The sequence below is a fragment of the Notolabrus celidotus genome, chromosome 16, assembly GCF_009762535.1.
Source record: "Notolabrus celidotus isolate fNotCel1 chromosome 16, fNotCel1.pri, whole genome shotgun sequence".
NCBI classification, from domain to species: Eukaryota; Metazoa; Chordata; class Actinopteri; order Labriformes; family Labridae; genus Notolabrus; species Notolabrus celidotus.
This window is the reverse complement of record NC_048287.1, coordinates 21,984,340-22,012,075: the sequence shown is the minus strand read 5'-3', so window position 1 is coordinate 22,012,075 and position 27,736 is coordinate 21,984,340. Positions and strand designations below refer to the sequence as shown.

Below are 27,736 nucleotides of genomic sequence, written 5' to 3'. Positions count from 1 at the left end.
AAAATGAAATGTTAATTTGTTTCAGAAATGGTAAAAGTGTTCCGTCGTTTGTGAAATTGTCTCCAGCTTTGTAAAAGGGTTTCATCTTTTGTAAATTTGTTTCCTTAAATGTAAATTTGTTTTGGCCTGAGTAAAAAGTGTTTTGCTGATGTAATTTTTTTTTGATAAAATGTAAAAATGTTTTCCAAAATGTAAATTTGTCTCCAACTTTGTAAAAGTGTTTCATCTTTTGTAAATGTGTTTTGTCCTGCAGGGCCACCGTAGCTCAACGAGCGAAACGTCTTTTAAAAAGACAGTGCTGGTATTTCCCACTCCGAGACGGCAGGTGGCGGCAATCATCTGTCGCGGCTCCTAAAAGTTAAACCAACGAAGAAGAACAAAAGTACAAAATACCAAAATGGAGAAGGTGTTTCTCGCTAGATTTGCCTTACATGTAACTTCGCATGAATGTCAATGCAAGGCTTTTGCTCAATTTTCGTAAAGTCTCGATACAACATCAAGAAAACGATTGAACCGAATTACTCTTCCATCTGTATTTTACTGTTAGCGAGCTAAGCTTTCTTGACTAGATCCTCTTGCTTCAGCTAACAGTCAACCGTCAACAAACCAAGAGCTTCAGAATAACAACTTTCTGTTACACACAGTTTGTGTTCCCGAAGCGGATAACCAAGTTACGACAATAGGTAAGTTTTATAAATGACTTGTGCGACGTTCGATGAACTTTGTTTGGTGTCATATCAGATCTTCTAAATGATTGTTTCCACTCTCTCCCCCATAAATCAAAACAACCTAACAGAACCTAAACCCCCAAGAGTTCTGATTAACTATCGAGAAATACAGAAAACAAAAGGCAGGTCCTAATTATATTGCTCGATAAAATGATTCGGTTAATTGACTATATTGAAGCTTTAAGTATTATTGGTGTATAGATCTCATACACAGTACTCACAGGAGAAATTAAAAAATAAACACCATAAGTATTGATGTTTCATCAAAGTGCTGTTGCGAATTTATTTCCTGATTTAATTTTGTGAAAGTGTGCAGTATATATTTATTTTTTTTGTTTTCAGTTAATGAAACAAGGAGAATCTGCTTTGCATTGTAAAAAGAGCTAACTTTCAGACATGTATAAACACTTTATATGTTCAACTTTAACTTTTTACTTTTTTTGCTGAGTAACCAAACATGTACAAAACTTGTCAAACTAATTTTAATGTTTCAATTAAATGAAGTTCAGTAAACATTAGTACTCGACCTTCTCCTAGCTTTTGTATGGAGCTGCTGAAAAAGTAGGTATGATACACAGATATGTAGCAGAGTGGATTTTATTGCTTCAACCAAAATGATAAATACTCACTTTTGAGGAAACAACCCCATGTCTGACAGAAAGAGCTGTTAAAATACACTTCATACACATTCCTCCTGTGGGTGAGCAAAAAACTGTCAGGGGGGGTAGCAGTCCAGGCATTTTTTGCAACTTCTCAGTCAGTTTTATTTTCTTTCTTTAGTTTTCATCTTATGTAAAGCAACTTTGAGTACTAAGAAAAGCGCTATATAAATTCTATTAATTATTATTTTTATTATTAAAAACAGTTGTATTTTATTCCCAAAAAGGGTGGCTAGTTCAAATAATGGTGAACGCAGACAAAAAGGCTGTCTTCAAATGTTTCACTTTTATCAGATTCAACGAACAGCTGGTTAAGAAGGAACCACAGAATCACTTCAATTTAAGTAGTTCACCAGAAAGTTACATAAACTGGTAATAAAAAGCTCGATATTGCTCGATAAAATGATTCGGTTAATTGACTATACGCTGAAGCTTTAAGTATTATTAGTGTGTAGATCTCATACACAGTACTCACAGGAGGACTCATTGTAGAAATAGAAGAAAAGATCATCTGACACATAAGGTCTAAAGACACAGGATCATATCAGAAGATCTATCCAATGCTAAAATAAGGCAAACGTTTGCTATCTCTGTTACTTTCAAATTAATTCTAAAGTTATGAGACTCAAAATTGATTTCAAAGTTTGTCTGACTCTGAGTCTCTGTGTGTGTGTGTGTGTGTGTCTGTGTGTGTGTGTGTGTGTGTGTGTGTGTTGTAGTGGTCATGGAGCAGGTAGAGATGGACATGGGTTTGTCCGACATCAGAGGGTCTCTTGAGGTGGTGAAAATGAAGAGGGAGAGAAAATCATCCGGAGGAAAATATGCTGATGGTAAGCACAAAGTTATCTTGATTGTCTTAATTTCAAATATGTTATAAAAATAAGTTCACTTGAAGTTGGAGCTCTTTCTCCTCCCTCTATTGTACATTTTTTTTTATTGTTGGGAGCAATAATCAAACAGATGTTGATTTCTTTACAGAAAATTTGTCAGATTCTCCATGTGAGTCCTCTTTCTCCACAGATAAAACTCTCAGCAAGAAGAGACAATGGGAGGACGACTCTGACTCTCTTGGTGTTGTAAAAAAAGCATTAGTGGTCTTGACCAGACTCCCTGACTATAAGATCAGCGCTTTGCGACCACCAACGCCCCTGCAGTTCTACAGTGAAGACGAGTCCCTCAGTACGTCTGAATCCGATTCGAATTTGGAACCAGGAAACAAGTCAAGTGGCTCTGATTTGTCAAAGTTAAAGAATAAAAGGAATACTGAGATATGCAGCAAGTGTTCGACGAGAAGGACAGCTGTACAAAACAACAATAAAATCGGTAATGAAACAAGCAGACAAATGTTGAAAGAGAAACTGCTTTACCTCTAACAAAACAGCAACTTTAAATGTGTTTTACTTTCCCTGGTTGGTTTAAAAAATGTAACTAAAGTTTATGAGAAACATCTTCACCCGTTCTTCATGGTGGTGCTAACAGCAAATGCATCATGTTGTGTTTTGCCAGAACCAGCGCCCATTATCATATCAACAGCTTTCGCCCTTTGCGCTGATGAGACGAGAAATGTCCGACCTGACTTGCCAGAACAAGAGGTTGCAGTAGACATGATGGTTCTGGCCAGGAAGAAACACATGAGGTGGCAACGGGGCAAAATATTGGAGATACTAACAAGAGGTAAGAAATTTATATGTGTTGGCAGTGAATCAAACACAGGCACACTTTGCTTTATCAAAAATGGGACATCTGCTCATACTTTTTCCCTAGCTAATAAGTGTTGTTGTTGTTTGCTGATGTAGCTTGTACTATACAGTATAAGCAATGCATGAACAATAAACACAAATTTGTAGGCTCACCTGTCTCATGAAAAAAAAGCAACAAACAAGTACTCTTCAAACACCATATATGGCATTCCTGCGGGTCCACAATGAAATGTCAATGCCTCATTTTCTAAGCTAGTTTTCCTCTGTTGTACAGTTAGACTGCCATATGACTCATAGCTCCCCTTTTACAACTTGCATGGTAAGCTTGTGCATAAAAGGAAAAAAAAATCTCATCCAGGCTCAAAACTTGAATTGACTGGCTGATAAATGTCAAATATAATTGTAATTTGCACAGCTGTGTAATTTTTCTCGGTTATTGCAGATGCAGATCTTTTCATCAAGAAATTGATTTGTAGCAACAACGTGAAACAAGAGACCGATCCTGGGGATATTAACCCTGGACATTCACTGCCAATTTGTATTTTGCAGAAGACGGACGCTTGAAGTACAAAGTGAGTTTTGAAGAAAAGGGGAAAAGCCTTGTGTCTGGTCACCACATTGCCTATGACAACACACCAAAGCTGGAGCAGCTGTATGTTGGCGCTCGTGTTGTGGTCAGCTGTTCTGAAAACAAGTTCCACTTCCAGACCGGTATTTTGGCAGAGCTCCCCAGCAGGAAGAACCGCTTAAGGTGTGTGTTTGAATCAGTTTGTTTACCTCTATCTACGAACTGCCAGTTTTCTAAACATACCGTACAAAATTGTATTTGGGATAAAAACATCTTTCAACTTTCCAGGTTCCTGGTGTTTACTGATGATCACGTGCCACTCTATGTTGGTTTACCTTCTCTTCACCTGGTGTGCAGACCACGTGAGTTTAGCTGTTGTGTGCTGTCTGTTTTTCACACCTTAGGACACCAGCAAGATAGTTTAAATCTTAAAACATGTCCAGGGTCCTAAATTAGCTCTGCAGCAGAGAAAACCCTGCTTTATTTAAAATAGGCTTGTATCATGGGCTTGCTCGTGTCAATATTTATATATATTATTTGAGATTTCCCCCATATTTTTTTTGTTGGCATTAAACTTAAACAAAAAGTGTGTTGTCTCATGACGTTGCGTTGCATTGCGTGGCGTTGCGTGGCGTTGCGTGGCGTTGCGTGGCATTGCGTGGCGTTGCGTGGCATTGCGTGGCGATTTCTTGGACTTGGCTTGACTTAAAAAATTACCTTTTAGCACTCATACTGGCTAATGCTATCAGTTATTTAACTCTTTATCTGTCAATAGTTTTCCTGTGCAAACGCACTTTATACTAAAAACCTACCTAGAATTAGCATGTGGTATTTGTACCATGCCAAATGTATCATGAAAAAACTCTATTTGATCAAATGCGACAACTGCATACATTTAAAGGTCCCCAGAAGAAATAATTTAACTGTTGAGATGCACAGTTGTGCCTAAATATGTGTTGCCAGACAATTGACAAAGAAGTTTGACACACCTTTTCTTTTTCTCATTTTCATAGTGGAAAACTCTTTAGAAGACCTTCCCGACAGCCCACACAAATCCTTTATGACTCGGTACCTGAGGGATTGGCCGTACCCACATTTAACCCAGTATAAGGCTGGACAGAACATTAACGTTGAATTTAACGGGGTCCAGCAGAGGTGTGAGGTGAAGTTGGTGGACTCTAGCTTAATACAGGTCGTTTTTCAGGTATGTAACATTTAACCATTGCTTTATTTGAACTTTTTATTACAAATGTCCTCACATTTTGTTCTCATTTTTGTTGTACTTTTTTTTTCTGTCACATTGCAGGATGACCAACAGAAAGAGTGGATCCATCGGGGCTCCACACGACTTGAACACATGATAAGAATCTTAAAATTAAGAGAATTGGAGGAAGAAAAGAACGATTCGGACTAAAAATCCTCCAGAAAAACAATGCTCGAAACATTCATCGATATCATCCTCATCAGCTTTCACAATACCCTCAAAGGACCCTTTCACCCTCAGTTCTTGGCCTAACTCCAGTAGACTGCACGTGGAACTATTTTCAACCCTTTCAAATGCACATTTTTGAAGATTTTGTAAGAAATTAAAAAATAAACACCACAAGTATTGTTGTGTTTCATCAAAGTGCTGTTGCAAATTTATTTCATGATTTAATTTTGTGAAAGTGTGCAGTATATATTTATTTTATTTGTTTTCAGTTAATGAAACAAGGAAAAGCTGCTTTGCATTGTATATAGCGCTAACTTTCAGACATGTATAAACACTTTATATGTTCAACTTTAACTTTTTACCTTTTTTGCTGAGTAACCAAACATGTACAAAACTTGTCAAACTAATTTTAATGTTTCAATAAATGAAGTTCAGTAAACATGAGTACTCGACCTTCTCCTACCTTTTGTATGGAACTGCTGAAAAAGTAGGTATGATACACAGATATGTAGCAGAGTAGATTTTATTGCTTCAACCAAAATGATTAATACTCACTTCTGAGGAAACACCACCATGTCTGACAGAAAGCGCTGTTAAAATACACTTCATACACATTCCTCCTGTGGGTGAGCAAAAAACTGTCAGGGGGGGTAGCAATCCAGCCATTTTTTGCAACTTCTCAGTCAAAAACAGTTGTATTTTATTCCCAAAAAGGGTGGCTAGTTCAAATAATGGTGAACGGAGACAAAAAGGCTGTCTTCAAATGTTTCAATTTTATCAGATTCAACCAACAGCAGGTTAAGAAGGAACCACAGAATCACTTCCATTTAAGTAGTTCACCAGAAAGTTACATAATTTGGTAATAAAGAGCTCCTAAAATAAAGGTGTTTTTGAGTGGTCTTCTTTTATGATCAAAACTGACATTTTGCAATGATTACATAATGTATTATAATACATAAATCATAATCCCTGAAATGAACTTATTGTATCAAGCAGAGATTTGAAATTAAGGCTTGTAAAAAGGTTCTAGTTTAAAATAATGGGCCCTTGTTTTTTTTTTAATATTTCGTAGGATTTTTTTCTATCAAATGCAACTGGGTAAAATCAAAACCGTCTCATCTACAACATCTCTACAATAATTCTGACTCCTTAATTATGGATATTTTTTTTAACTGGGTAGATGTGTCAGTAGTAGGGGCTGTAGATTGTAACATTAATGTGATTTATTCAGTGGTGGACAATAACAAAGTAAATTTACTTGAGTATTGTACTAAAGTACATTTTTTAATTATCTGTACTTTACTTGAGTATTATTTTTGGGGGTACTTATTACTTTTACTCCACTACATTTAGAAGACAATTATTGTACTCATTTCTATCAACGCTCTAGTTACTCACTACTTTTGCTTTGACGTCAGCTCATGAATTTCCTTATATTTTCCGAAATCTGATCCCTCAGACAGTAAAATGTGTTTGTGTAGTTCTGTTTGTCTCTGTGGTTTAGTCCTACCTGTATATTGTATAAACACAGAGCTAATTTCACTCAGATCAGGCAGTTCATTTAGAGGTGGTAATGATGGATATAATTCTCCACCTGAGCACTCACGGCCATATCTTCAGCCCGTGTTAGAGGTTTTTAAGGTTTAGAAGAATGATACATATCATTTGAAATGTTCTCCTTGTTTCCCACTCTGCCCAAACATGCAAACATTCACTGTCCAACCTGAGAAAGTGTGTTGAGCTACGTAACATTTGTTTCATTCCAGATGAACATTTCAAACTAAGTTGTCTGTGCTTGTAGTAACTTAGTTTCTGTTTTAATTACATGGTATAGTTTTTAGAGATTTCAAGAAATGGTTTCTAAATAAACATGATGTAACCGAATGTACTTTTATGTATTCCTGACTGTACCTATGTATTGTGAAAATGCAAAGTTTTGAGATTTTTCAAGAAGTACTTTGAGTACTTAAGTATTTTCAAACAGGACTTTAACTCAAGTAATAATTTGACAGAGAAACTTTCACTTGTATTGGAGTAATATTTGACCTGGAGTATCTATACTTTGACTTTAGTAAGGAAGCTGTGTACTTTGTCCACCACTGATTACAGCTATAACAACAATATTTATTTTAACTGTGCAGATGTGTCAGTAATAGGGGCTGTAGATTGTAGCATTAATGGGATTTACTGCAATGATGTACTTGTTTTAGATCAATTCCATTTGTTTACACTGGGATGAATTATTTTTGAAAGAGAGGCTGAAATAAAAAAAACACTTGCTGGTCGTTCCTTCGGACGCAGGGGGCAGCAGTGAGTTGCGGCTGCTGTCTGCAGGAAGTGAAGAAGTCACTACTCCAAACCGCTCCAAACCTCAAAACTCATTTGGATAAGCCAGCCAAACAAACGAGATACTTATGACTTATTTAAGGTATCGTTCAACTTAATTCTCCTTTTTTTTTTACCAAAGGCCATTTTTAATGTGCAAGTACTAAAGTGTGAGACAAGGCAGTCTATCGTGTATGCTTCCTCGCCTTTTTGAATGACGAGAGAAGCCGCTACTTTTCCGTGTGCCAGCCGAACTAGCCCCTTTTAGTAGTTTGGGTTACCTCAGCAGTAGGAGCCGGATTTCTGTATCAAAAAAAGGAAATTGTGGCATGCAGTTTCAGCGTTTAGCTGAGCTACACACTTATTTGAATACCCCATTGTACATGTGTGTTTCTGTGATGTTCCTTGTTTCTAGTCCATATTGGTAAACCTCTGTACCTATACTCACAAGGACGCATACTGTCCAGGAGTATGGATGTTTATAGAGGATATCTATTGAGGGTTTATTCTGATTTTGAAGTCCTTAAATTGATTTAAAAAAAAACATGATAAAAAGTATTAAATATTGTACATGTATACACTCACTGAGTGAATTGACACTTGTAGAAATTGGGCTATTGTCTTGAATATTTACACTGGAGTTGATTTTTTTTCTGTAAAAATCAAAACAGACTCATGTAATAACAGGCATTTGAGTCAACAAGTTGAGATGTTGGAAACCCGTTATGTATCATAGGTACACTACCAGTCAGAAGTTTTGAAACACCTTCTCATTCAAGGGTTTGTATTTATGTTAATTATTTGAAACACTGTAGATTAATACCAAAGACATCAAAACTATGAAAGAACACATCTGGAATTATTTAATGAACAAAAAAGTGTTAAACAAAGCAGAATATGTTTTATATTTTAGATTCTGTAAAGTAGTCCCCTTTTTCCTTCATGACAGCTTAGCACACTCTTGGTATTCTCTCAGTCTGCTTCATGAAGTGGTCTCCTGGAATGGTTTCTAATTAACATGAGCCTATTCAAGAGTTCATTTGTAGAATGACTTGCCTTCTTAATGTGTTTGAGACCATCAGTTGTGTTGTTCAGAGGTAGGGTTAGTACACAATGGACAGCCCTATTTGACTACTGTTGTAATCCATATTATGGCAAAATCATATTATTTCATAGTTTTGATGTCTTCAGTATTAATCTATAATGTTAAAAATAATTAAAATAAATAAACATTGAATGAGAAGATGTGTCCAAACTTTTGGCTGGTAGTGTACATTAAACTTGAGTCAACAGGCAGCAGCAGTTTAGATGAGCTTAACATAATGAATTGAATAGGATAAATTGGAACTGGACCAACAGCAGCCCAAATACTGCCGAATAGCCGACCACGGCTAGTGTGTGTAATTCACACAAAAGCTGTGAGGTAAAAAATACTTTTTTTTGTCCATTTTGATCTCAATTTTTAACCTCAGTAATTCCATGATGATTTTAGTGTTCTACTCCTATTTCTAGACTTGCGGTTAAGCATCTTAAAGGAAATAGATGCCGGATATCCCCTCTACGAAACCCAAACGTGATAATTAACTTGTGCTGCTTTTAGGAGTGTGTCCCATACACTGAGGCTATAGTCCAACTGTAGTTCCATTTTCCATTCCACAACTCTAAGCTGCATGTCATCCCACACTCTTTTCTCTCCACATTCCCTGTTATCTTTCAGCTGTCCAATCTATAAAGGGAAAATAACAATGCCTGGGGAAAAAAACACGTTATAGTTATATAAAGGTTATTGCTCGTTTTGGGGAGTTTATGGTTGGTAATAACAGCCATGGCAATGTGTGGGTAAAATCCTAGAAAGTCAACAATCAATCTTTTTGTCGTGAGAAGGTTATCTGAATTCCAGCACAACACTTTTCAGTGTTTCAATCCTTTGGTTTTTCTCATGTTTTTTTTTTTTTTTTTACTATCCCTCACTCTAAAAACAAATGTTCCCAAAGTGTCAAATACAAAAATGTGTTAGATGTCTGCATTTCTTAGAGTGTCTCAGACAGTAGCATCACCTGCTTTGATCATCTCTGGGATTTAGGCCTTTGTGCATGATTCTACCTTTCATAGGGATTGATTAGAAACAGCAATATTGCACTATTTTACACTTCATTTTAAGAATGTAATCTGAAATTGAATGTGTTGCAGTGACCATGGAGGGGGATGAAATAGAAATGTGCAAGGAGGAGCTCCAAACGTGGATAAGAGAGATGGTGAAGAAGCAGCTGATCTCTACAGGTCTGGTAGAGAAATGCAGTCTGCTGGAGTCTCTACTGAAAAGAAAGAAAGAACAGGCTTCCAAAATCCTGAAGCTCTGCAAGTGAGTGTTAACATGGACTCTACACTATATTTGACTTCTATTAACCATCTGCTCTGTTTGTTCACACCTGTGAACAAACATTTTCACATGTTAGAACAGCTGTCTGTTTCAAGTTTGCTGTGGGTCTATAGTTTATTATTATGTGAAATGAAGATACAGATGTCATACTGCATCTCGTCTTTACCTTTGTGAGCTGTAGTTGTAATATTTGCATGTTTATTGACACAGGAACTCTGTCCCTCCATTTATGTTTTCCTGAAGGTTTCCTGTAAGTTCTTTAATGGTTTCATCAATGTTATTTAGGTCTGTGGCAGCATGTGAAGAACTCTTGAAGAAACAATACACTTTATTGGGATTGGAGTACAAAGACACAGATTCTGAAGATGATGATGATAAAACCAAAAGAGTTGGTAAGATAGCCCCTACATATCTGTGCTGTTGTTTCCAGCCATGCAAAGTAGCTTATTTTACTTTCTTTGCAAACCACAATTTGACATGTGCTTCTATTTCCTTTTGCAGGAAATACATCTCAACCGCAAATAGAGTGTGTTCAGTTAAAAAATCAAGCCCCTGCCTCTCCGACGACTATACCTTTGATACTAAAGCTTGAGGACAGTGAGAACCTTCATTTTAGTGGCGGTAAAAGTTTCAAGAGAAAACCAGTGGTAGTCTTGACCAGACTTTCTAGTTGTAAGCGCCGGTCTTTACGATCACCAACAGCTCAGAGTAAAATCAGTGAGACTGAATCGGTCAGTGATGTTGGTTCTGATCCCCAGTGGGAACCAGAAGATGGTTCATGTGACTCTGATTACTCCATCTCAAGTGATAACCATAGGGGGAAAAAGAGGAGAAAAATAGATCAGAGAGATAAAAAATGTGATGCAAGACGTGAAAAACAGAACACCAGAACGAGTAAGGTTGGCAAGAGCAGCACAAAATCGACACCCCAAGCCAGTAAAAACAGCAAAGCTAAGGACAATGTAGAGAAACCATCCACATCCTCAGCTGGTCCAACTGTTTCCAAGGAGATCACCACAGAGAGAACATCGGCATCCTCAGCTGATGAAACTGTTAACAAGAAGAGCAACACAAAGACGACTTCGATATCCTCAGCAGACACAAATGGTGATGAACACACTGTACAAAACCCTGAACTTATCTTGAGAAAGTTTTGTTACTTTTGTTATGAAAGTCATATGATGGAGGTAATGTGACATTTATGACCAGACCGTAATTTACCAGAATTTTTTGTATTTTCGTTTTGTGTTTCTCTTCCAACTACAGGTGAAACCCGTTCAAACAAAACATCTCTTAACCCATCATTGGCTAAAGCCTCAAAAACTCCTGCAAGTGTTCCACAAGTAGAGCTCAGTGTAGATATGGATGTCCTGGTTAGAAAGAAGGACATTAACTGGCTGCCGGCAAAAATCTTGGAGATAATACCTCAAGGTAGGGAAAATGGAAATTACTGTTCATTGCGAGGTAGAAGTTGATTACAGAAACGTTTTTGTTTTTTTGCAGAGAACATAGTGCTTATGCAGAATCATTCCATGAACAAATTTGGACTCAAAAGTATTGTAGTATGATACGTTTAAGGATTACATTTATACAACTGTAGGCAGGTTTTAGGACCGAAACAATGATAAAGATTCAACTCACAAATTCTGGATCAGGAGCTGCGACATCATTTGAAGTGTTTTTCTTTCTTTTGATGCTGTAGGTGATAGAATAAGATACAAGGTCTGTTTTAAATACAAGAAGAAGAAGAAGATTGTCTCCGCTCACCACATCGCCTTTGCCTGCACGCCAAACGTGGATCAGCTGAGTGTTGGTTGTCGAGTGGTGGTCAAGTGTGCAGCTGACCCGCACATGTTCTCCCCCGGTATCCTGGCAGAGGTGCCCTGCAGGAGAAATCGTATGAGGTCTGTGTGTTTTTTTGAGACTGATGAAATTGATTATGCTTTTATAAAAAAAATCCAATGCAGTTTCTTTGACCAAATGTGCTTCTAAGTGTGTTTTCATTTTCCAGATTCCTGGTCTTTACTGATGATCACAAGGCCAGTTATGTTGGCTTACCTCAATTACACCAGGTGTTCAGACCATGTACGTTTGGGTTTTTTTACACGCACGCACGCACACATACACACACGCACACATGCACACATGCACACAAAATGTCTTATGCTCCGACTTCAAGCGTTTTTGTTCTGAAAAGCTATAAAAATGTGAAAACTCACTTCCCCTGCGTCTGGAGCATTTCCAGCAGCACTTTCATGCACCACGACTCCCAACTTCACTTTTACCCTTTTTTCAATGAAGCACTGGTTTCATTGTTTGCTGTTTGTAGCTATTTTTCTTAGATAGCTTTCAATACAAGCAAAGAGTAAGTCCAAAGTGAGATGGCTCAAGTTATTCAGAACCACCTACCATGTTGAGAAATAACAAGAAAATGGGTTCATTGTCCATTTTGTTTTGAGATGTTTACATAAATGTGACAAGCAACACAACAGGACGATGTTTTCTTCTTATAACACTTTTCTTATTTATTGTTGTCATAGTAAAAACCATCACTCAATAATGTGCCTATACAGGTTGAGGAGCTATGGCTGTGTGACAGTGAGCCCTCATGCACAATACCACAACTTAACAAACTGTATGGCGGCTATATATATATATATTTTCTTTTTACACCATTCTTTTTGACATGTCCAATTATCCTCTGAAAAGAAAATTGCCCTCTGCAAGTATGCACGGCGCAAAAAAAATACAAGCTTGAACATGAAGATGACAGCGCACTACTGCTGGCAAGAAATGCCTGAACAATGTAAACTATGGAGCAGTACTGTGATATATAAGCATAGATTTTTTTAAAAAAGCAACATATTTAACATAGGTAAACATCGGGGAAATAATGGCCAAATGTGCACCTTAGATGCATCATGTACTATCCTGTGTCCTATATAAATAATTAACCTGTACATAGGATAGTTAATGCCCTGTATTCAGAGAGGACAGGACAATGGACAGAGCATGAAACTGGGAGAGAGAGAAGAGAGTGACATGCAGGAAACGACTGCAGGCTGAAATCAAACCCGGGGCTCCTGCCAGAGGACCACAGCCTCTGTACATGGGGCGCATGACCCAACAAATAAGCCAAACTGGTGGCCCCAAGTAACTCTTCACTTTACCCTGTCTGTAACTGTATTTCTTTTTCTTGTGACAGTGAAAAACCCCTTGGATGATATTCCAGATGGTGCCCACAAAGATTTCATTAAGGAGTATTTAGAGACATGGCCTCACCCGCACCAGACGTCATACATGATTGGACAGATTCTTCATGCAGAATATGAAGACGTCCAGCAGAAGTGTGAAGTGGTGGAGATTGATTGCAGTGTGATATGGGTTGTTTTTCAGGTTGGTATTCCCGGATAATGATTTTTTTCAAACTTATTCTATTAGCGATTCTTTATCCATAATGTAAGTAGACTCCTTCACTGAAATAACTTTGCGTGTTATCTTTCACAGAAAGATAAACATAAGGAGTCCATGTATCGAGGCTCCATGCGACTGCAAAACATGAGCAGATTAAAGAAACACTAGCAGTCAAACAAGGAGAAAAATTCAACCTCAATGAAAGGTTAAATAAATAAACTTAGAAAATCATTACATTTTATGATTATTCCTAATGTATTACTATTTGTCTTATTGTCTACCTTCTTGTCTTTGTACTTCAGAATAATCAAAATCCACAAATTGATGGGACCGCAGGCATGTCAAGAAAACTGGATGCTGCGCTCCAACACTTGTACCTGAAGTACTCAGTGGAAGTTAATCACCAACTGTATTTGCTAAGAGTATTTAATCGGGTTTCACAGTTTAGTCCATCCACATAAGACATCTGGACACCATGCTGAAGATTTCCTCTGAGCCCAACATTGCAATGAGACTAAAATGAAAGCTGAAAGTGGTTCTATACTGTTTATAAACTTGTTTTAATATGAATTGTGTTTGTGCTCTTAAATAAATTGTTTTGTTCTCAAGTTTGTTTCTTGTTTAATTGGAGCAGCTCATCTAGATGGTATTAACATTGTTCACTGCTTTGTTGATCAGTTTTGTTTATTGAACAAATTATTAGGTTGTCTTGAAAATGTCAGAAAATTGTGATTTTTTTTATCAAGCTGTCTTCAGTGATGTTATCCTCAAATGTGTTTTTTTATTTATGATTTAGTTAATTTACTGAGAAGCAAATACATTATTTTATTTTCACCTTTAGCATTATTATTATATTTGGAAGTAAGGACATTGTTTGACTATTGTATAATTTATTTATTATTGTAAGCTGCTTGAATTAAATAATTTCTCCCTATGTGGGATCAATAAAGTATGTCTAATATCTATCTATTATCAGAGATGGAAGATCTGTTCTCACTACAGTATTCATTAGAGTTAAAGGTGTGCTTTAATTGCAGAACATACACCAGAACCAAAAAAAAAAATCTCAACTATTGAAGCAAAATTCCACAGAAAGATACAAAGTTAAATTCTCCTAGTAGATGCTAAAGCAGCCAGAGAACAACTTCAAACTATGCTGAGAGATTTTAACAGGCACATTAAACCAAAGGTCACAAACCTGGGAGTGGTTACAGATTCAGGTATTAATCTGAACACTAATTTTATCATGTCAGAAATGTAGCAAAAGTAAGGCCTTTTTCAGATCAGGAATATGATGAATTTTTAATACATGCTTTTATCTCCAGTCGTATTGTGGGACTGGGTAAAAAAAGTCAGTTCTGAAATTAAAGTCAGGATTCTAAAATCGAAGTCAGAATTCTGAGAAAAAAAAATCAGAATTATGTGATTAAAGTAAGGATTCTGAGAAAAAAGTCAGAATTCTGGGGGAAAAAAAGTCTGAATTCTGAGATTAAAGTCAGAATTCTGGGGGAAAAGTCAGAGTAACAATGCAACAATTCTCCAGGCAGAATTTCATATTTCTATTTATTTTATTATTTAACTACTATTTTTTTAAATGTAAAAACTACCTCTGCTACTCACCACTGCACTATTATCATATCATTTTAGCCTCTACATATTCGTCATGCCTATTTGTTGCTTTTTTTTAATTAATAGCTGATGTTATTGTTATTTTACTTTTATTTTTTATTTGTACGTCTTATTCGTATGCCTTGTACAAAGAGAGCACAGTTTACCAAGTCAAATTCCTAGTGTGTTCAAGCATACCTGGCCAATAAAGCTGATTCTGATTCTGAGTTCTGAGATTAAAGTCAGAATTCTGAGAAAAAAATCAGAGTTCTGAGATTACAATCAGAATCCTGAGATTAAAGTCAGAATTCTGAGAAAAAATCAGAGTTCTGAGATTACAATCAGAATCCTGAGATTATAGTCAGAATTCTGAGAGATAAAAGTCAGACTTCTGAGATTAAAGTCAGAATTCTGAGATTAAAGTCAGAGTTCTGAGATTAAAGTTAGAGTTCTGAGATTAAAGTCAGAGTTCTGAGATTAAAGTTAGAGTTCTGAGATTAAAGTTAGAGTTCTGAGATTAAAGTTAGAGTTCTGAGATTAAAGTCACAATTCTGAGAAAAAGTCAGAGTTCCTTAATCTCAGAATTCTGACTTTTGTCTCAGAATATTAATAATAATGTGCCCCCCCCCCCTTGCCTTGCCTAAAAATAACTCTTTAAATCATCCGCACTGTAAATTGCCTCATAACCTGGCAGACTTTTCACATGTGGTCATTTTATTTGTCAGCTGTAGGTCTGTTTTTTTTTGCTCACTGGTGATCTGTGAAGTGTGCACCTCTTTGGGCGCAGGGAGGCGTTAGCAGCAGCAGCAGCAGCAGCGCCAGTCTGAACCAGAACTAGCTGTTACAGGGAGGAAGGCAGAGAAAAAGCTGGCAGCCTGCTAGCAACACAGCAGTTACCACTCGGCTAGCTGCAGTTTAGTAGGAGAAAACTGGAACGCCACGACGGATTTCTTGTGGGACAAGCGTACAGGCCTCGCTGCTAAAACGGTAAATGTCATATATCTGAACTGTGTCGTGCTGTTTTGGTGAGCCATATTTGGACCAAAGGGTTAAAAAAGTACCCACTGAGCTAGCTGACGAAGGAAGCTAATCTAAGATGGCGGCCAAATTATTTACATTAGCTGCTAGCAAAGCATGCTAATAGGCAGTACGTCGTACGTCGAGTTAGTGGAGTGGTTCGAGTTTAAAGCGATGTTTTGCAACATGTCAGTGCAGAAATACGAAAATAGCATCAAGTCATTTAGTTATATGGACGTGTGTTCAGTTATATTTACCCGCCTGTTCGGCAGTGTTGCCATCGCATCGTCTTACATGGTAGAGAAAAAAACATTAGCAAATGAGTACATTATGAACTTGAAGAGACGTTATGGCACATCTGCTGAACTATTATTGTTGTTGTTGTTTTAAAAACACTCAAATAACGTTGATAAGTCGTATGCTGATCCTGTTCGATTCAATTCCTGTGATGTTTACATACATTTAAGCCAGGCTAGGGGTACTTTCACTGTAGCTAGAGGTCTGTCTGTAGTCAGTAAGGTCATGCAATTTGTGGCTGTATAAAATGCATGCCCGCCTCTGACCACGCTTCAACAGTTGTGTTTTGGTTGCATCTATTTTTGCACAGATTTATGGGCTTGCATGCGTTCCCCGATCATGCTCCCCAATGCACGAAGTAGCAGTGCTGAACCTTGTCTTCTTGTGGCTGTGCGTATTCTAACAAAATCATAGGCCAGCCGACACTACCACGGATTCTTTTCTTTGTTGTTTTGGTTGGACCGGTTTGTTTACCATCACGTCCTCTTAAATTAGCGCCTTTCAACTTGTATTTAAAAGCCTGGGAGTCTACCTGCAAGTGGAGCTCTATTTCTCACGTTGTGTCAGTCTGCAAGCTGTTAAATAGTGTACAAGTAAATATTGATGCAAGCTTCCAAAGTCAAACTTTGTCTCTGTTAGTTGCATGCAACCAAATCCATGGAGTAATTCTCTATACATAATCTCTCTTGTCATTTTTTTCTACTAAACCAGCAGATGCCTCACACAAGACGGTACTCGTCTTCGGACAGAGACAGTCGAAGCAGCTACCAAGACCGCTACAGAGACCGAGGTCGAAGACACAGGCACAGAAGATCACCAAGTTACTCTTCCAGTAGTGACAGAGACAGAGACAGACGGGGACGAGGACACAGACAGGAAGGCAGCTATGCACGTACAAGGAGGTGAGTGTGTGTATAGCAGGATCTGTTTGGTGTCTCAATCTGAAAATGCATTCCATAGACTGCATATCTTGTTCTTCTAAAGTTTGATTTGTTGTTAGGCTTAAGGTTTCTATGTTTTCCCTTTTCCTTCGCTTAGTCGCAGCTTTGACAATCGCTCTACGGAGCACCGGCCATTCGACCGAAGATACTGCGAGGGATACAGACGCTTGGATCAGAGCCGAGATCAAGACCGGGACAGAGACAGGGAGCCACATGGAGCAACAGAAAGTTACTACACACGAGACTTCACTCCAAACATGTACGCCTACCGACGTGGCCGCGAGAGGGAACGTGAACGGGAAGAGTCTTACCGGCGGAAAGGCAGCAGGCGTAAGCACAAACGAAGGCGGCGTAGAACCAGGTCCTATAGCCCATCCTCCTCGGTGAGTACAGCCAGACCTGAGATTTTGTTTTACATCTCTTTATCTCTCTCCATCTGTCTCTTTCACTCTGCCTTTTCTCTGTCCCTGTCTTTCTCTAACCATATCTTCTCCCCAGCTCCTGGAATTGGTAAGTAGAACAATCTTTATGATTTCTTTTTTTTTTTGTTGGTTTTGTCGACAGGATTTTGGTTTATTTCTTTCTGTTAAAGTGGGTTGTGCTTCAATTGGCATTTCTCTTTGGCAGAGCATTTTCCTTTTTTACGCAGAGCTTTTTTTTTCAGTAGTCCAGGAGAGATCAACCACTAATTCTTGTAGTGTTTTCCTTCAATCACACCTTTCTTAACCTTTTTGCCTCTGAAAGCCAAGTTTTACCTGCTCAATCTCAATCCAGTATTAAAGGTGCTATGCAATTTTATTTAGTATGTTGTCTGTTCTTTTTGGAAAAGGCCCAAAAGCCTGTGGTTACAGTTGGGAGGCCACTTGTAAACATAAGGGCGGATAGGCTGAAAGAGTGAAAATATTCTGCCAAACACTATGCAAAGTTTAGATTTAAACTGAATGCAGGTTTTGAAATAACTTTCTTGGGATTTAGATTGTGATAGATGATGAAAATGCATTTTTTTCCTGTGGCTCATGATTAACCACACATAAGTAGTATAAATTTGAGAGAGCAGGGGATTTAATTTCATGTAGCTGGGGGTTATGTTTAATGTTTCCTGCTTTGTTACGTATGGTCTTCTCATTTATTACCACCTTGTTTTATCTGAAACGTCAAGCAGATAAGTTTTATACTAGTTATATTATTGTTATAACTAGTTTATGCGTTGATGAATGGATATGCCAGTTGCTTCCTTGTTTGTAAGCAGCTGTGGTTGAAAGGTAGAGGGGGGAGAGGAGCACAGGACAACATGTGATCTTTGACTTGTTCCCTTGCACTATATCCCTATCGTTATATATTTCCTTCACGTGGTGTCATGCGTGAACCGCCCCATGACCACCAAACCCATCTACCACCACAACTACACCGACTACCACCACCCTCCTCCTCCCTCCTCGTCTGCCTGTGCCGCCTGACACCATGGCTGCGGTTGCCCCCTGAAAACCCCCCTGTTCCCTCCGGTCGTGTCATGACCTGCTGATGGCGGTTTGGGTGTGAAAACAGCGGAGCAACAGCCGGACGCGGGCACTGAGTGTGAGGGACGACGAGGAAGGGCACCTGATCTGTCGGAGTGGGGACGTCCTGCAAGAGAGATGTACTCACTGCCACTACTCTATCGTAACCCTTCTCCATATGAGTATAAAAGCATAGAGCATTTACATGACATGGGAGTGCCTGATGATGATGATGATGCCTTGATAGAATGCTCTTCGCTCTAGCTGCAATAGCAGGGTGGATTGCAAGAATGTTGAAGATTTTGAAAGGGACTTTAGGTTCCTTCTCCATTTTTGTTTTAGGATTTTAAGCTGTGGAGCGTTTTCTGTTTCACAGGTTACTTGACTTTCTAAACATAGAATCCCATTTTCAGTTGTTTGTTTCTGTTGTGTCCTAAATTGAAAACTCATTGGTAGTTTTTAAATCTTTGACTAGAGCTAGCTACTTTCCACTGTGAGGGTCTCAGGGAATTGTCTTGTATTCTTTTTAGCAGACACATCACCTCTTAAGACTTGTTGTAGTACAACCAGCACACATAAACAGCACATTTATATTAACATGTTTGACGTCGTCATGATCGTGTATTTCTTAGCAGTCCTTTGGGACAACATCTTAAAAAGCATGTGTCTTGTTTTCGATGGCTGCTAATTGGTCATCAAAGGAAAGGAGCATTTACTTTTGTTTCCTTTACTCTCCTCACAGTTATGAGAGGGCTGTGCATTTAGTTACCATAGATTACCTCAAAAAGTGTCAAGCCTGCCAGATTGAATAGGCAGCCCTTTGAAAAGGGGATGGGCGCTAGATTTGATCCGCCTGTCTACACTTTTGAATAATGTATTCCTGCTTAAGTCAACACGTCTAACGCTCCTGTTCTTTCTCTCCCTGTGCCCCCTCTCTCTTCCTTTTCTCTCTGTGCTATATTGCAGATGAGATTGTCAGCACTCTGGGGGAAGGCACCTTCGGGAGGGTGATGCAGTGCATTGACCATCGCAGGTGTGTATCTGTTTTACTCTGAAAGAACAACAGCAGTCAGGCTCTTTAGTCTCATTTGCAGAATCACAGTAGAGGATACTTGGTCTGTATGCCTTACTTTTAGAAAAGTGGGTTTTCATCTCGCTCCTCTGGTGTAAGACACAAGACAAAGGAGACCAGGATGAGACTATTAACATCCACCTTTACCTTTTTTATCACTGTGGCAGTTTTACATTTATAGCTTCTGTATTAGATTGTGTCCAGCTATGAATTGTAGTTTTCCCTGCTGCCTTTGTTGATCACACGATGCAGTTTTCTCCAGGCAAATTGGCTCTGTTCTTTCTTGGCCCGTTAAATTGAGCACGCTCTCTCTTAGACTTTATGTAAGAGTTGATGTCCAGTGACAGTGCTGGTAACGTAGGTCAAGTAAGTTCACGGTCAGGGCCCTAAGATTACCACACTAGAACTTTTGCTAATTGATCATTGCAGTGACTTCTTATATCATCACCTGTTAACTAACCAAATGATCATATTATAAGACTTTGCCAGCATAGTTAGTACTAAGTGTCATACCAGATTTGTGTCTATACTTCAGTCAGGAACTTTTCTTAAAAAGTCATGCATGTTGTGTATTTTTTACTTCTTTTCTAGCTTCTTAATCTTTTCTTTTGTTTTGCAGAGGAGGAGCCCATGTTGCTCTGAAAATCATCAAGAATGTAGAGAAGTACAAAGAAGCAGCTCGCCTGGAGATTAATGTTCTGGAGAAGATTAATGAAAAGGACCCTGATAACAAGTTGTAAGTTTCATCAGTATCACAACTAACACCACATTCCTCAGTAGAGTTGGTGACATACCCTACATTTTTGAGTAAAGACATAAAGTGTCAACTCCTTTTGTTCATGTCAGCTGGTTCTTAAAAAAATCTCCTGCATCCTGCCGGGTGTAACAAGTTCAGTTCAGCTATGTCTAATTTAGCTGCTGCGTATGCGATGTAGTGTTTGTATAGAATGATCCTCCACATCACTGTCAAACCTCATTGAATCTGTTTATCTTACAGCCTGTGTGTACAGATGTACGACTGGTTCGACTACCACGGTCACATGTGTCTCTCCTTTGAGCTTCTTGCTCTCAGCACCTTCGACTTTCTAAAGGAAAACAACTACCTGCCCTACTCCATTGGTCAAGTCAGACACATGGCCTACCAAATCTGTCTCGCTGTGAAATGTAAGTTTTTATATACAAGTACACAACATGTTTGCAGTAGTTGTAGAAAGAAATTAGTTGAACAAATATGAACCTCAATGTATCCCCAAGAATAAAAAAAATAACCTCCAGAATGTCCAGTTTAGACAAAGACACTCATTACCTGACCTTTTATTCTGTTTGAAGTTTTTGATTTTCTTCCTTTTAAACAAATGTAGTTGTCCTACATCCCCTCACTCCCTGGTGTCCCCTGCATGTGTTGCCATCAAATTGAGTGGCAGTAGTGATAGCCGTTGTTGTTTGTGGTAGACCGCCTTTAGCCACATGAGGGCGTCAGAGCTTCAGGCAGAGAGTATCTACTAACCTAATGTGCTTCTCTGGAAGAAAATGATACTGTTGTGCAGAGCTTATGTTTCTTATGTCAGAATTTAAATTTGGCTTTAACATCTGATCCGGGTGATTTGGAACACAAGATGACCACGTTTATGTGTTTACACCCTGCATCGACATGTGCTTTATAATGTCCGATGCAACATGGAGTCCCAATGACCTTCATTAGACTTTACTCATAAAAATGAGTTTCATTTTGCCATCACATGGTGAAGCCTGCGTTCTCTCCCTCTCATAAAATAACACATGCTGCACGAGAAACAGATCGGAGCGGGGGATCATGGACTGAGTAATGCACTGCATTAATATGGGCTCATTGTTATGTGTCATTTAATACAGCACCTGGAGGTATTGATCACGTGTCCTAATGTATTTAAGTGGGCTGTTTGCAGCATCAAAGGGCAGATTGTGTCCCTCATGGTGGGATGGAGTATGACAGATAGATCTGCGCTATGTTACCTCGTCTGCATTATGAATCATCTGCACCTTCATTGCGCTGTGTTATTGCAAACTTTGCTTGCTTCATCACAGTACAACCAGAGCAGATTTTCAGGTATTAATACATTACATACAGACTTAATATGGACTCTGTATATCCTGCATTTTCGTGCATACCTTGTTTAATGCATCAACCATGCAGCAACCTCCGGTCTAAAAATTTGTGTGCAATTCAAAAAAGACGATCTTTACAGCAGAAATAAACATGTTTACAGCCTGGTACAAAAGACGAGTGTAGTCTGGATAGCTCATTTTTCGATCGGCACACACTGTAGGGGGGGTGAAATTTTTTCAAACGCTGCAATTTCGAAGATATTGAGATTACGAATCTTCCAATGAGAGACACAACTGACTTGACTGACAGGCGGGAACACTGTAGCTGTTGGCGAGGAGGCTCAAAGCCCGCCTCTTTAAGTCACAATCACTCGACAGCAGCAATATGGCTGCCGCCGCCGATTGACCTCAAAACAGCGCTTCAGAAACAGATGGGTGACGTCTGTAATGGCAATTTCTTGTTCAGGCTATGATGTCAGCGTGATGGATGAAATAAACTCATAGAGAGACAAATGATTGTCTTTTGTCAAGTTTTATTATCTGTGCTCTTTGCAAAGAGGGAGAAAACAAGTGAACTTAACTCAGTGGAAGTCTTCTGCCCCCACAAATGTGAGTTCAAATAGTATATAGAAAATAATCAAATAGGTGTGGCACATTGACAGGAAGCTTCTTCCAAAAAAAGGTAACATCCTTTGGTCTAACAAAGGTCATTGATGGGTAGAGTGCAGAATCTGTGAAAACAAAAGCCTTCTGTACAGGACCTTGGACAAATGCACGTGCAACAGTTCCCATCAGTTTCTTACAGAAAAACAGAGAAACAGAAAGCAACAGTTTATTAATTTACCACCAGAAAACGTCATCAGCGAAAGTGGAAGTTGAAGGGAATACAAGAGATCTTACTTCTTATCAAGCAAAAAGCCTTCTGTGCAGACCTTGGAGATTTGCACCTGGAACTGTTTATACAATCATTTTCCACCACACGTCACAGATACTACGTCCATATTTTATACAGTCTATGGCATAAACTACGTCTCCACATGTTGGAATGGCGTGAGAGGACTAGAATCTCATGACGGAGCAGAGAAATATGAAATCAGTAATAGGAGTGATGTGTTTCTCCAAGTGATGGTTGCCTTGAATGTGAGGACAGTGGACGTTCCTTGGCGTGGCCCAGCACATGAGTGTGCACAGTATTAGACCAATGTGGACAAATGCCTCCCAGACCACCTCCGTATGTGAACTGAGGAATTGATAAGCCTTTACTCCTGTAGTTTGGGCTTGTCGCTTGCATTCCAATCCCCCAGGAGGCATGTCTGTGCAATTTGTAAACATGGTCTAAATGTATTCGCTGGATTTAACTCTTCAAAAACACATCTTTGGACAAGGTTCAGTCGAAGTAACCAACTCTTTCTGTGTGTTTTTTCTCTGTAGTTCTCCATGACAATAAGCTGACACACACAGACTTAAAGCCTGAGAACATCCTGTTTGTGAACTCCGACTTCACAATGTCCTTCAATGTAGAGAAGGTAAGAAAGACATCAGAAGCCTAAAAAAGGTGGTTTTAAGATTCATGTGAGCAGATTTCAGTGGCATCTGACAAACTGAATAACAGCTGAGAAAAATGCTTTTATTTCTTGTCTCGAAGAAGAGAGAAGAACGGACGGTGAAGAGCACAGCAATACGCGTGGTGGACTTTGGAAGTGCAACGTTTGACCACGAGCACCACAGCACCATTGTATCTACACGGCATTATAGAGCCCCTGAGGTCATACTAGGTGAGGATGGCTGTCGTATGATGGGCTAAAATCCAGAGAAAACACTTTTCCAATTTAGAATCAACAGCTTTTACTTTTTGTGCCAGCAAAACTCAGTCGCTCATTCTTTTGAATTTTCTTAGAAGCTCTTGTCTAAGCAAGTTGTGTTATTCAAGCCAGAACATGTCGTGGCATGCTGTCAAATGCTGATTCCCATTTTTAAGAAGCAGTTTGAAGTGCTTTTTTCTGCATAGCATAAGATGATAAACATGTATCCACCTCTGATTTAGATCATCTACACATTTGCATTAGTATATACAGAAAAGCTACAACATTACTGTCAGGGTGGGAGCAATAATTGTAGGGATCAATTTAAGTCCATTAATGGTTCAAGATTGAATGTGTAGCTCTTTGCCCTCTGTGCTCCAACCTTGTCTTTGAATCTCATGTCATGTGTACTATTAAATTGCACTATAACGCTAAAAAATAGTAATTTGGGGGGAAAAAAGTCACGTCTTCAAGCTTTAACACCTGAAGCAGAGTTTACAGTAGACTTTTTGTATGTCGGCCACTCACGGCCAGTTTGGCCGGTGATATTCCAGAATTCCGGCCATATAGAACAACTGTCTGACATCCACTCTGAAAGCCCTATCTGCTTAATAACTTACATTCACTAGCAATACAATACTAAAACACTAAAATTTGAAATTAATCAATTAATAAATAATATGATCAAGCACTGGGGGACAGCACGTTGATGCCGACCTGCTGCATGGAGAAAGAGGGGGAGTGGACTAGAGCACCTGGACTTTCTTTTCTTAAAGTGCAGTTTGCATAATCCGGTTTACACTCCCATGGACATTATAGAGCGCTTCATGATCAGATAAGCTCTCTATATGCCGGACAACTGCACATGAGACCGGCTAAAAGCCGGTAAATACCGGCTAACGTATCCCTGCCTTGAAGTTTTCTCAACTAATCACAAAATTCTCTGTTTTTTTTACTTTAGAGCTGGGCTGGAGCCATCCCTGTGACGTATGGAGCATTGGCTGTATCCTGTTTGAATACTACCTGGGTTTCACCTTGTTTCAGGTACATCAGCACCTTATTGCTGTAGCTAAGTGTGCTACTACTAGGAAGGAAGGAATAAAAGCCCCATTGTCATTTATGTGCTTTGACTGTCTGTTTTGAAAGTATCAGCTCTGATTAAATGTAGTTATTGTTTGAATCTGTCTCTCCTCCAGACTCATGACAATCGAGAGCATTTGGCCATGATGGAGAGAATCCTGGGACCTGTGCCCTCCAGGATGATTCGAAAGACAAGGTGAGATAACACACAAACACATGAAAGGAATAAGTGCAGCATGGTTTGGTGAAATTGAGCGATTGCAATTGAAGTTGACAACATTAGTTTTCAAGGAACAAGCAGAGATTATCGATAGATTTTTTTCCCCCTTGAAAATGAATTTTCCTACAAACTCATCCGCATGCATTCATCATAACAGATTGTGTTACATGGTGTTTGTTATCATTATGTTTAGTTAAAGAAAGTTTGTTCAAGAGAACTACTGTTATGGCAGAAAACATTCCCACAATGTCACCAATGTTTTATGTCACCACCATTTTGCTTCAGCTCGTAGGCAAACACTCACACTCACACGCACATGCACACTCACACTCAAACAATGTTTACAGACACACATGCACTTTTGTTTAATTCACAAATCGCCGCCTTTGTGATGGCGTGATTACACATTCTCACAACCTGATTTTAAATGTGATTATATTAATCGTGCGGTACTGAAAAGAATATAAAGGTCACTGATACAAATAATACATCTTTTCAAAATAAAACTATGCACACACTTGACTTGCCTGTCACACTGATCTCTGTGTCCCCTCAGGAAACAAAAGTATTTCTATCGCGGCCGTCTGGACTGGGATGAGAGCTCCTCAGCGGGAAAATACGTCAGAGAAAATTGCAAACCTTTACGGGTAAGAAGGGATGGATTGAAAAAGGACAAAGGCTTAAAGGTGTAGATAGAGTATTTTTAGCTCTCTGACATTCTCTTTATAGCGTCTCTGTATTAGCCTTAATCTCCTCTTTTCTTCCTCGTCAGCGGTACTTGCTGTCGGAGGCCGAGGAGCACCACCAGCTGTTTGACCTCATTGAAAGCATGTTGGAGTATGAGCCGTCCAAGAGGCTGGCGCTGGGCGATTCCCTCAAACACCCTTTCTTTGAAAACAGTGGGGTCAGCGAGGCAGCAGGCAGCAAGAACTGGGAGGGTAACAGGGACATCAGCCGGTGACCCGCGGGCCTTCAAAGACTGAATAACAGAGGAAATAAAGTCTAGGCGGAGCAGATGAACTGTTTCTCATTAAAGCATGGACACGTTAACTTCCTGCTCCTCCACCCAGCCCTTATGACGTCCACCTCTGCAGCCACATGAGGCATGTTTGTGCAGCAGAGACCAAAATAAGACACAAACGAGTGGAAGAGTCAATATGAATATTTTATTCTGGCCTCAAAGTAGCCCTCTATGCAGTTCCTGTCTTCCTTTAGACTTCTGGACACTTTTCCTTCCATCCGTCCATATATTGTTTTCATCAGCATGTGAAGAAAATCATTCACATTTCTGAGGAAATAGGCACTACAGGATCGACTATAAACAAAGCCAGCTTTGGGAAGGAAATGTTTTCTGATTCCAAAGTCGAATGAAAGTTGAAAAGAGGAGATAGAGCTGTATATGCAGTACAGGTCTTCATCCAAGGGGTTTTTCAACATGGAGACATGCAAAATAGTCCATTAAGTCAATATCGAATAATTCAAATTGAATATAGAACTGTTTTGGAAATTGTGTTTCAGTTTTCTTCTACAGGAGAACCTGCATCACATATCACGTTTCTTTTTTATGTTGAAAAAATGACCCTTGGCGTGGAGACTCTTCTCTCCGGTCTGTTGGCCTGTTATTATTTGCAAATGAGATGACAATGGTGATGGGCACTCCTCACACACACAGGTCTCTGTGATCTGATTCATGGAGAATTATATATGTTATGTTAAACTTTCTGGGTTTGAGTGTGTGCGCGCGCGTGTGTTTGTGTAGGGGTGGGCTGGTGTGGCTGACACGGTAACATTTATGTTGTGCTCAGTGGCTTCTTTGTAGTTCAGGACTCAACATGGGAACTTTCTCACACCTCTAAACACATGGAAACATAAACTGCCTTTTTCATTGAGGTAAAGCACACAGCTCGTGGTAGTAGCCAGGGAGCCACACACAGCTCCTGTTGACAGTATTTATTTTGAGTTGCAGTAGGTCAAAGTCTCCACCCCCCAACCCCATTTGTACATTACTTTTTTTGTATGAAATTAAAGCGTATAAAACTGTATATATGTAACATTCTGTAGAATTAAAGTTAAATCCTCCTTACCAAAGGCTCATGGTGCTCTCTATCAGTTTGGGCCTCTGGTAACTAAAGGGAGGCTATCTGTCTTTAAATTCCATCTCTGAGTCTGTTTCTTTGCTAACATATTTCTGTTGGATGATACAAAAGATCAGATGGACTAAACAGCATATATATATAATATTATAATAATCACAAATGATGTCTACATCTTTTAATTCTATATATGGTGTTTACATTTTTAATTTTATGTGAACCCAAGAATATGAATGTCCATTTTAGGGAAACAGACCTTGAGTCCACCTCTTCATGTAAGTACACATTTATTCAGACATGACCTATTTTTTTATAATTTAGACTTTTTAACATTTATGTCCTAACTATGAATCATGAATAGTTACATGTACAGTTGTGCTCATAAGTTTACATACCCTGGCAGAATGTATGATTTCTTCGGTAGTTTCTGTTGTCTGATATATAAAGAGTAAACACAGATGTTTGATACAAATTTTGCTTCACCCAACCACTAACCATGAGTGAAAAAAAGTTTTTCTCTTATTATTCATATTCTCTTAAAAGTGGCCCAAAAAAAAATCACAAATTCTGCCAGGGTATGTAAACGTATGAGCACAACTACATCTACTTCTGTTAATTTACTGGAAGACAATAGGCCTCAAGAGTTAATTCTCCTCTCTGTCAACTAGAGGTGTGAAAAAATATCGATACAGCAATATATCGCGATACTTTGACCTCCAATATGATATTGATATTTCAACTCTTAATATTGATATTTTTGTAATAATAAAAATTCACATTTTAGCCGAGTTGGAACTAAAATACAACTTCAGTATTTCA

At 38.8% G+C, this 27,736-nt stretch overlaps 3 protein-coding genes across 6 annotated transcripts; all 3 read left to right on the top strand.

Moving 5' to 3' along the window:
• The first annotated feature begins 327 nt into the window (after nucleotides 1-327).
• Nucleotides 328-5,282, top strand: LOC117827842 (histone-lysine N-methyltransferase SETDB1-B-like). Its single transcript, XM_034704653.1, has 8 exons — nucleotides 328-683; nucleotides 2,107-2,217; nucleotides 2,408-2,710; nucleotides 2,894-3,061; nucleotides 3,637-3,838; nucleotides 3,944-4,017; nucleotides 4,669-4,859; nucleotides 4,962-5,282. The coding sequence occupies exons 2-8, from the start codon at nucleotides 2,112-2,114 to the stop codon at nucleotides 5,067-5,069; spliced, it is 1,152 nt and encodes a 383-aa protein (XP_034560544.1). The 5' UTR covers nucleotides 328-683; nucleotides 2,107-2,111; the 3' UTR covers nucleotides 5,070-5,282.
• Nucleotides 5,283-7,394: 2,112 nt separating this feature from the next.
• Nucleotides 7,395-13,814, top strand: setdb1a (SET domain bifurcated histone lysine methyltransferase 1a). Its single transcript, XM_034704652.1, has 10 exons — nucleotides 7,395-7,515; nucleotides 9,603-9,774; nucleotides 10,078-10,184; nucleotides 10,294-10,899; nucleotides 11,059-11,223; nucleotides 11,495-11,696; nucleotides 11,804-11,877; nucleotides 12,998-13,188; nucleotides 13,300-13,411; nucleotides 13,509-13,814. Exons 2-9 carry the CDS (start codon nucleotides 9,608-9,610, stop codon nucleotides 13,372-13,374), a joined length of 1,587 nt encoding a protein of 528 aa, XP_034560543.1. The 5' UTR covers nucleotides 7,395-7,515; nucleotides 9,603-9,607; the 3' UTR covers nucleotides 13,375-13,411; nucleotides 13,509-13,814.
• Nucleotides 13,815-15,501: 1,687 nt separating this feature from the next.
• clk2a (CDC-like kinase 2a) lies at nucleotides 15,502-26,976 on the top strand. 4 transcript variants are annotated; one of them, XM_034704267.1, is made up of 13 exons: nucleotides 15,502-15,801; nucleotides 16,840-17,030; nucleotides 17,167-17,452; nucleotides 18,615-18,705; nucleotides 19,532-19,598; nucleotides 20,257-20,373; nucleotides 20,635-20,801; nucleotides 23,154-23,248; nucleotides 23,368-23,497; nucleotides 24,486-24,568; nucleotides 24,721-24,800; nucleotides 25,381-25,471; nucleotides 25,597-26,976. In XM_034704267.1, the coding sequence occupies exons 2-13, from the start codon at nucleotides 16,843-16,845 to the stop codon at nucleotides 25,783-25,785; spliced, it is 1,584 nt and encodes a 527-aa protein (XP_034560158.1). In that variant the 5' UTR covers nucleotides 15,502-15,801; nucleotides 16,840-16,842; the 3' UTR covers nucleotides 25,786-26,976. The 4 variants fall into 4 exon arrangements, with proteins under 4 accessions (XP_034560158.1, XP_034560159.1, XP_034560161.1 ...); XM_034704268.1 differs by having other exon boundaries at nucleotides 15,505-15,801; nucleotides 16,843-17,030; XM_034704270.1 differs by lacking the exon at nucleotides 18,615-18,705 and having other exon boundaries at nucleotides 15,509-15,801; nucleotides 16,843-17,030.
• Nucleotides 26,977-27,736: the final 760 nt, after the last annotated feature.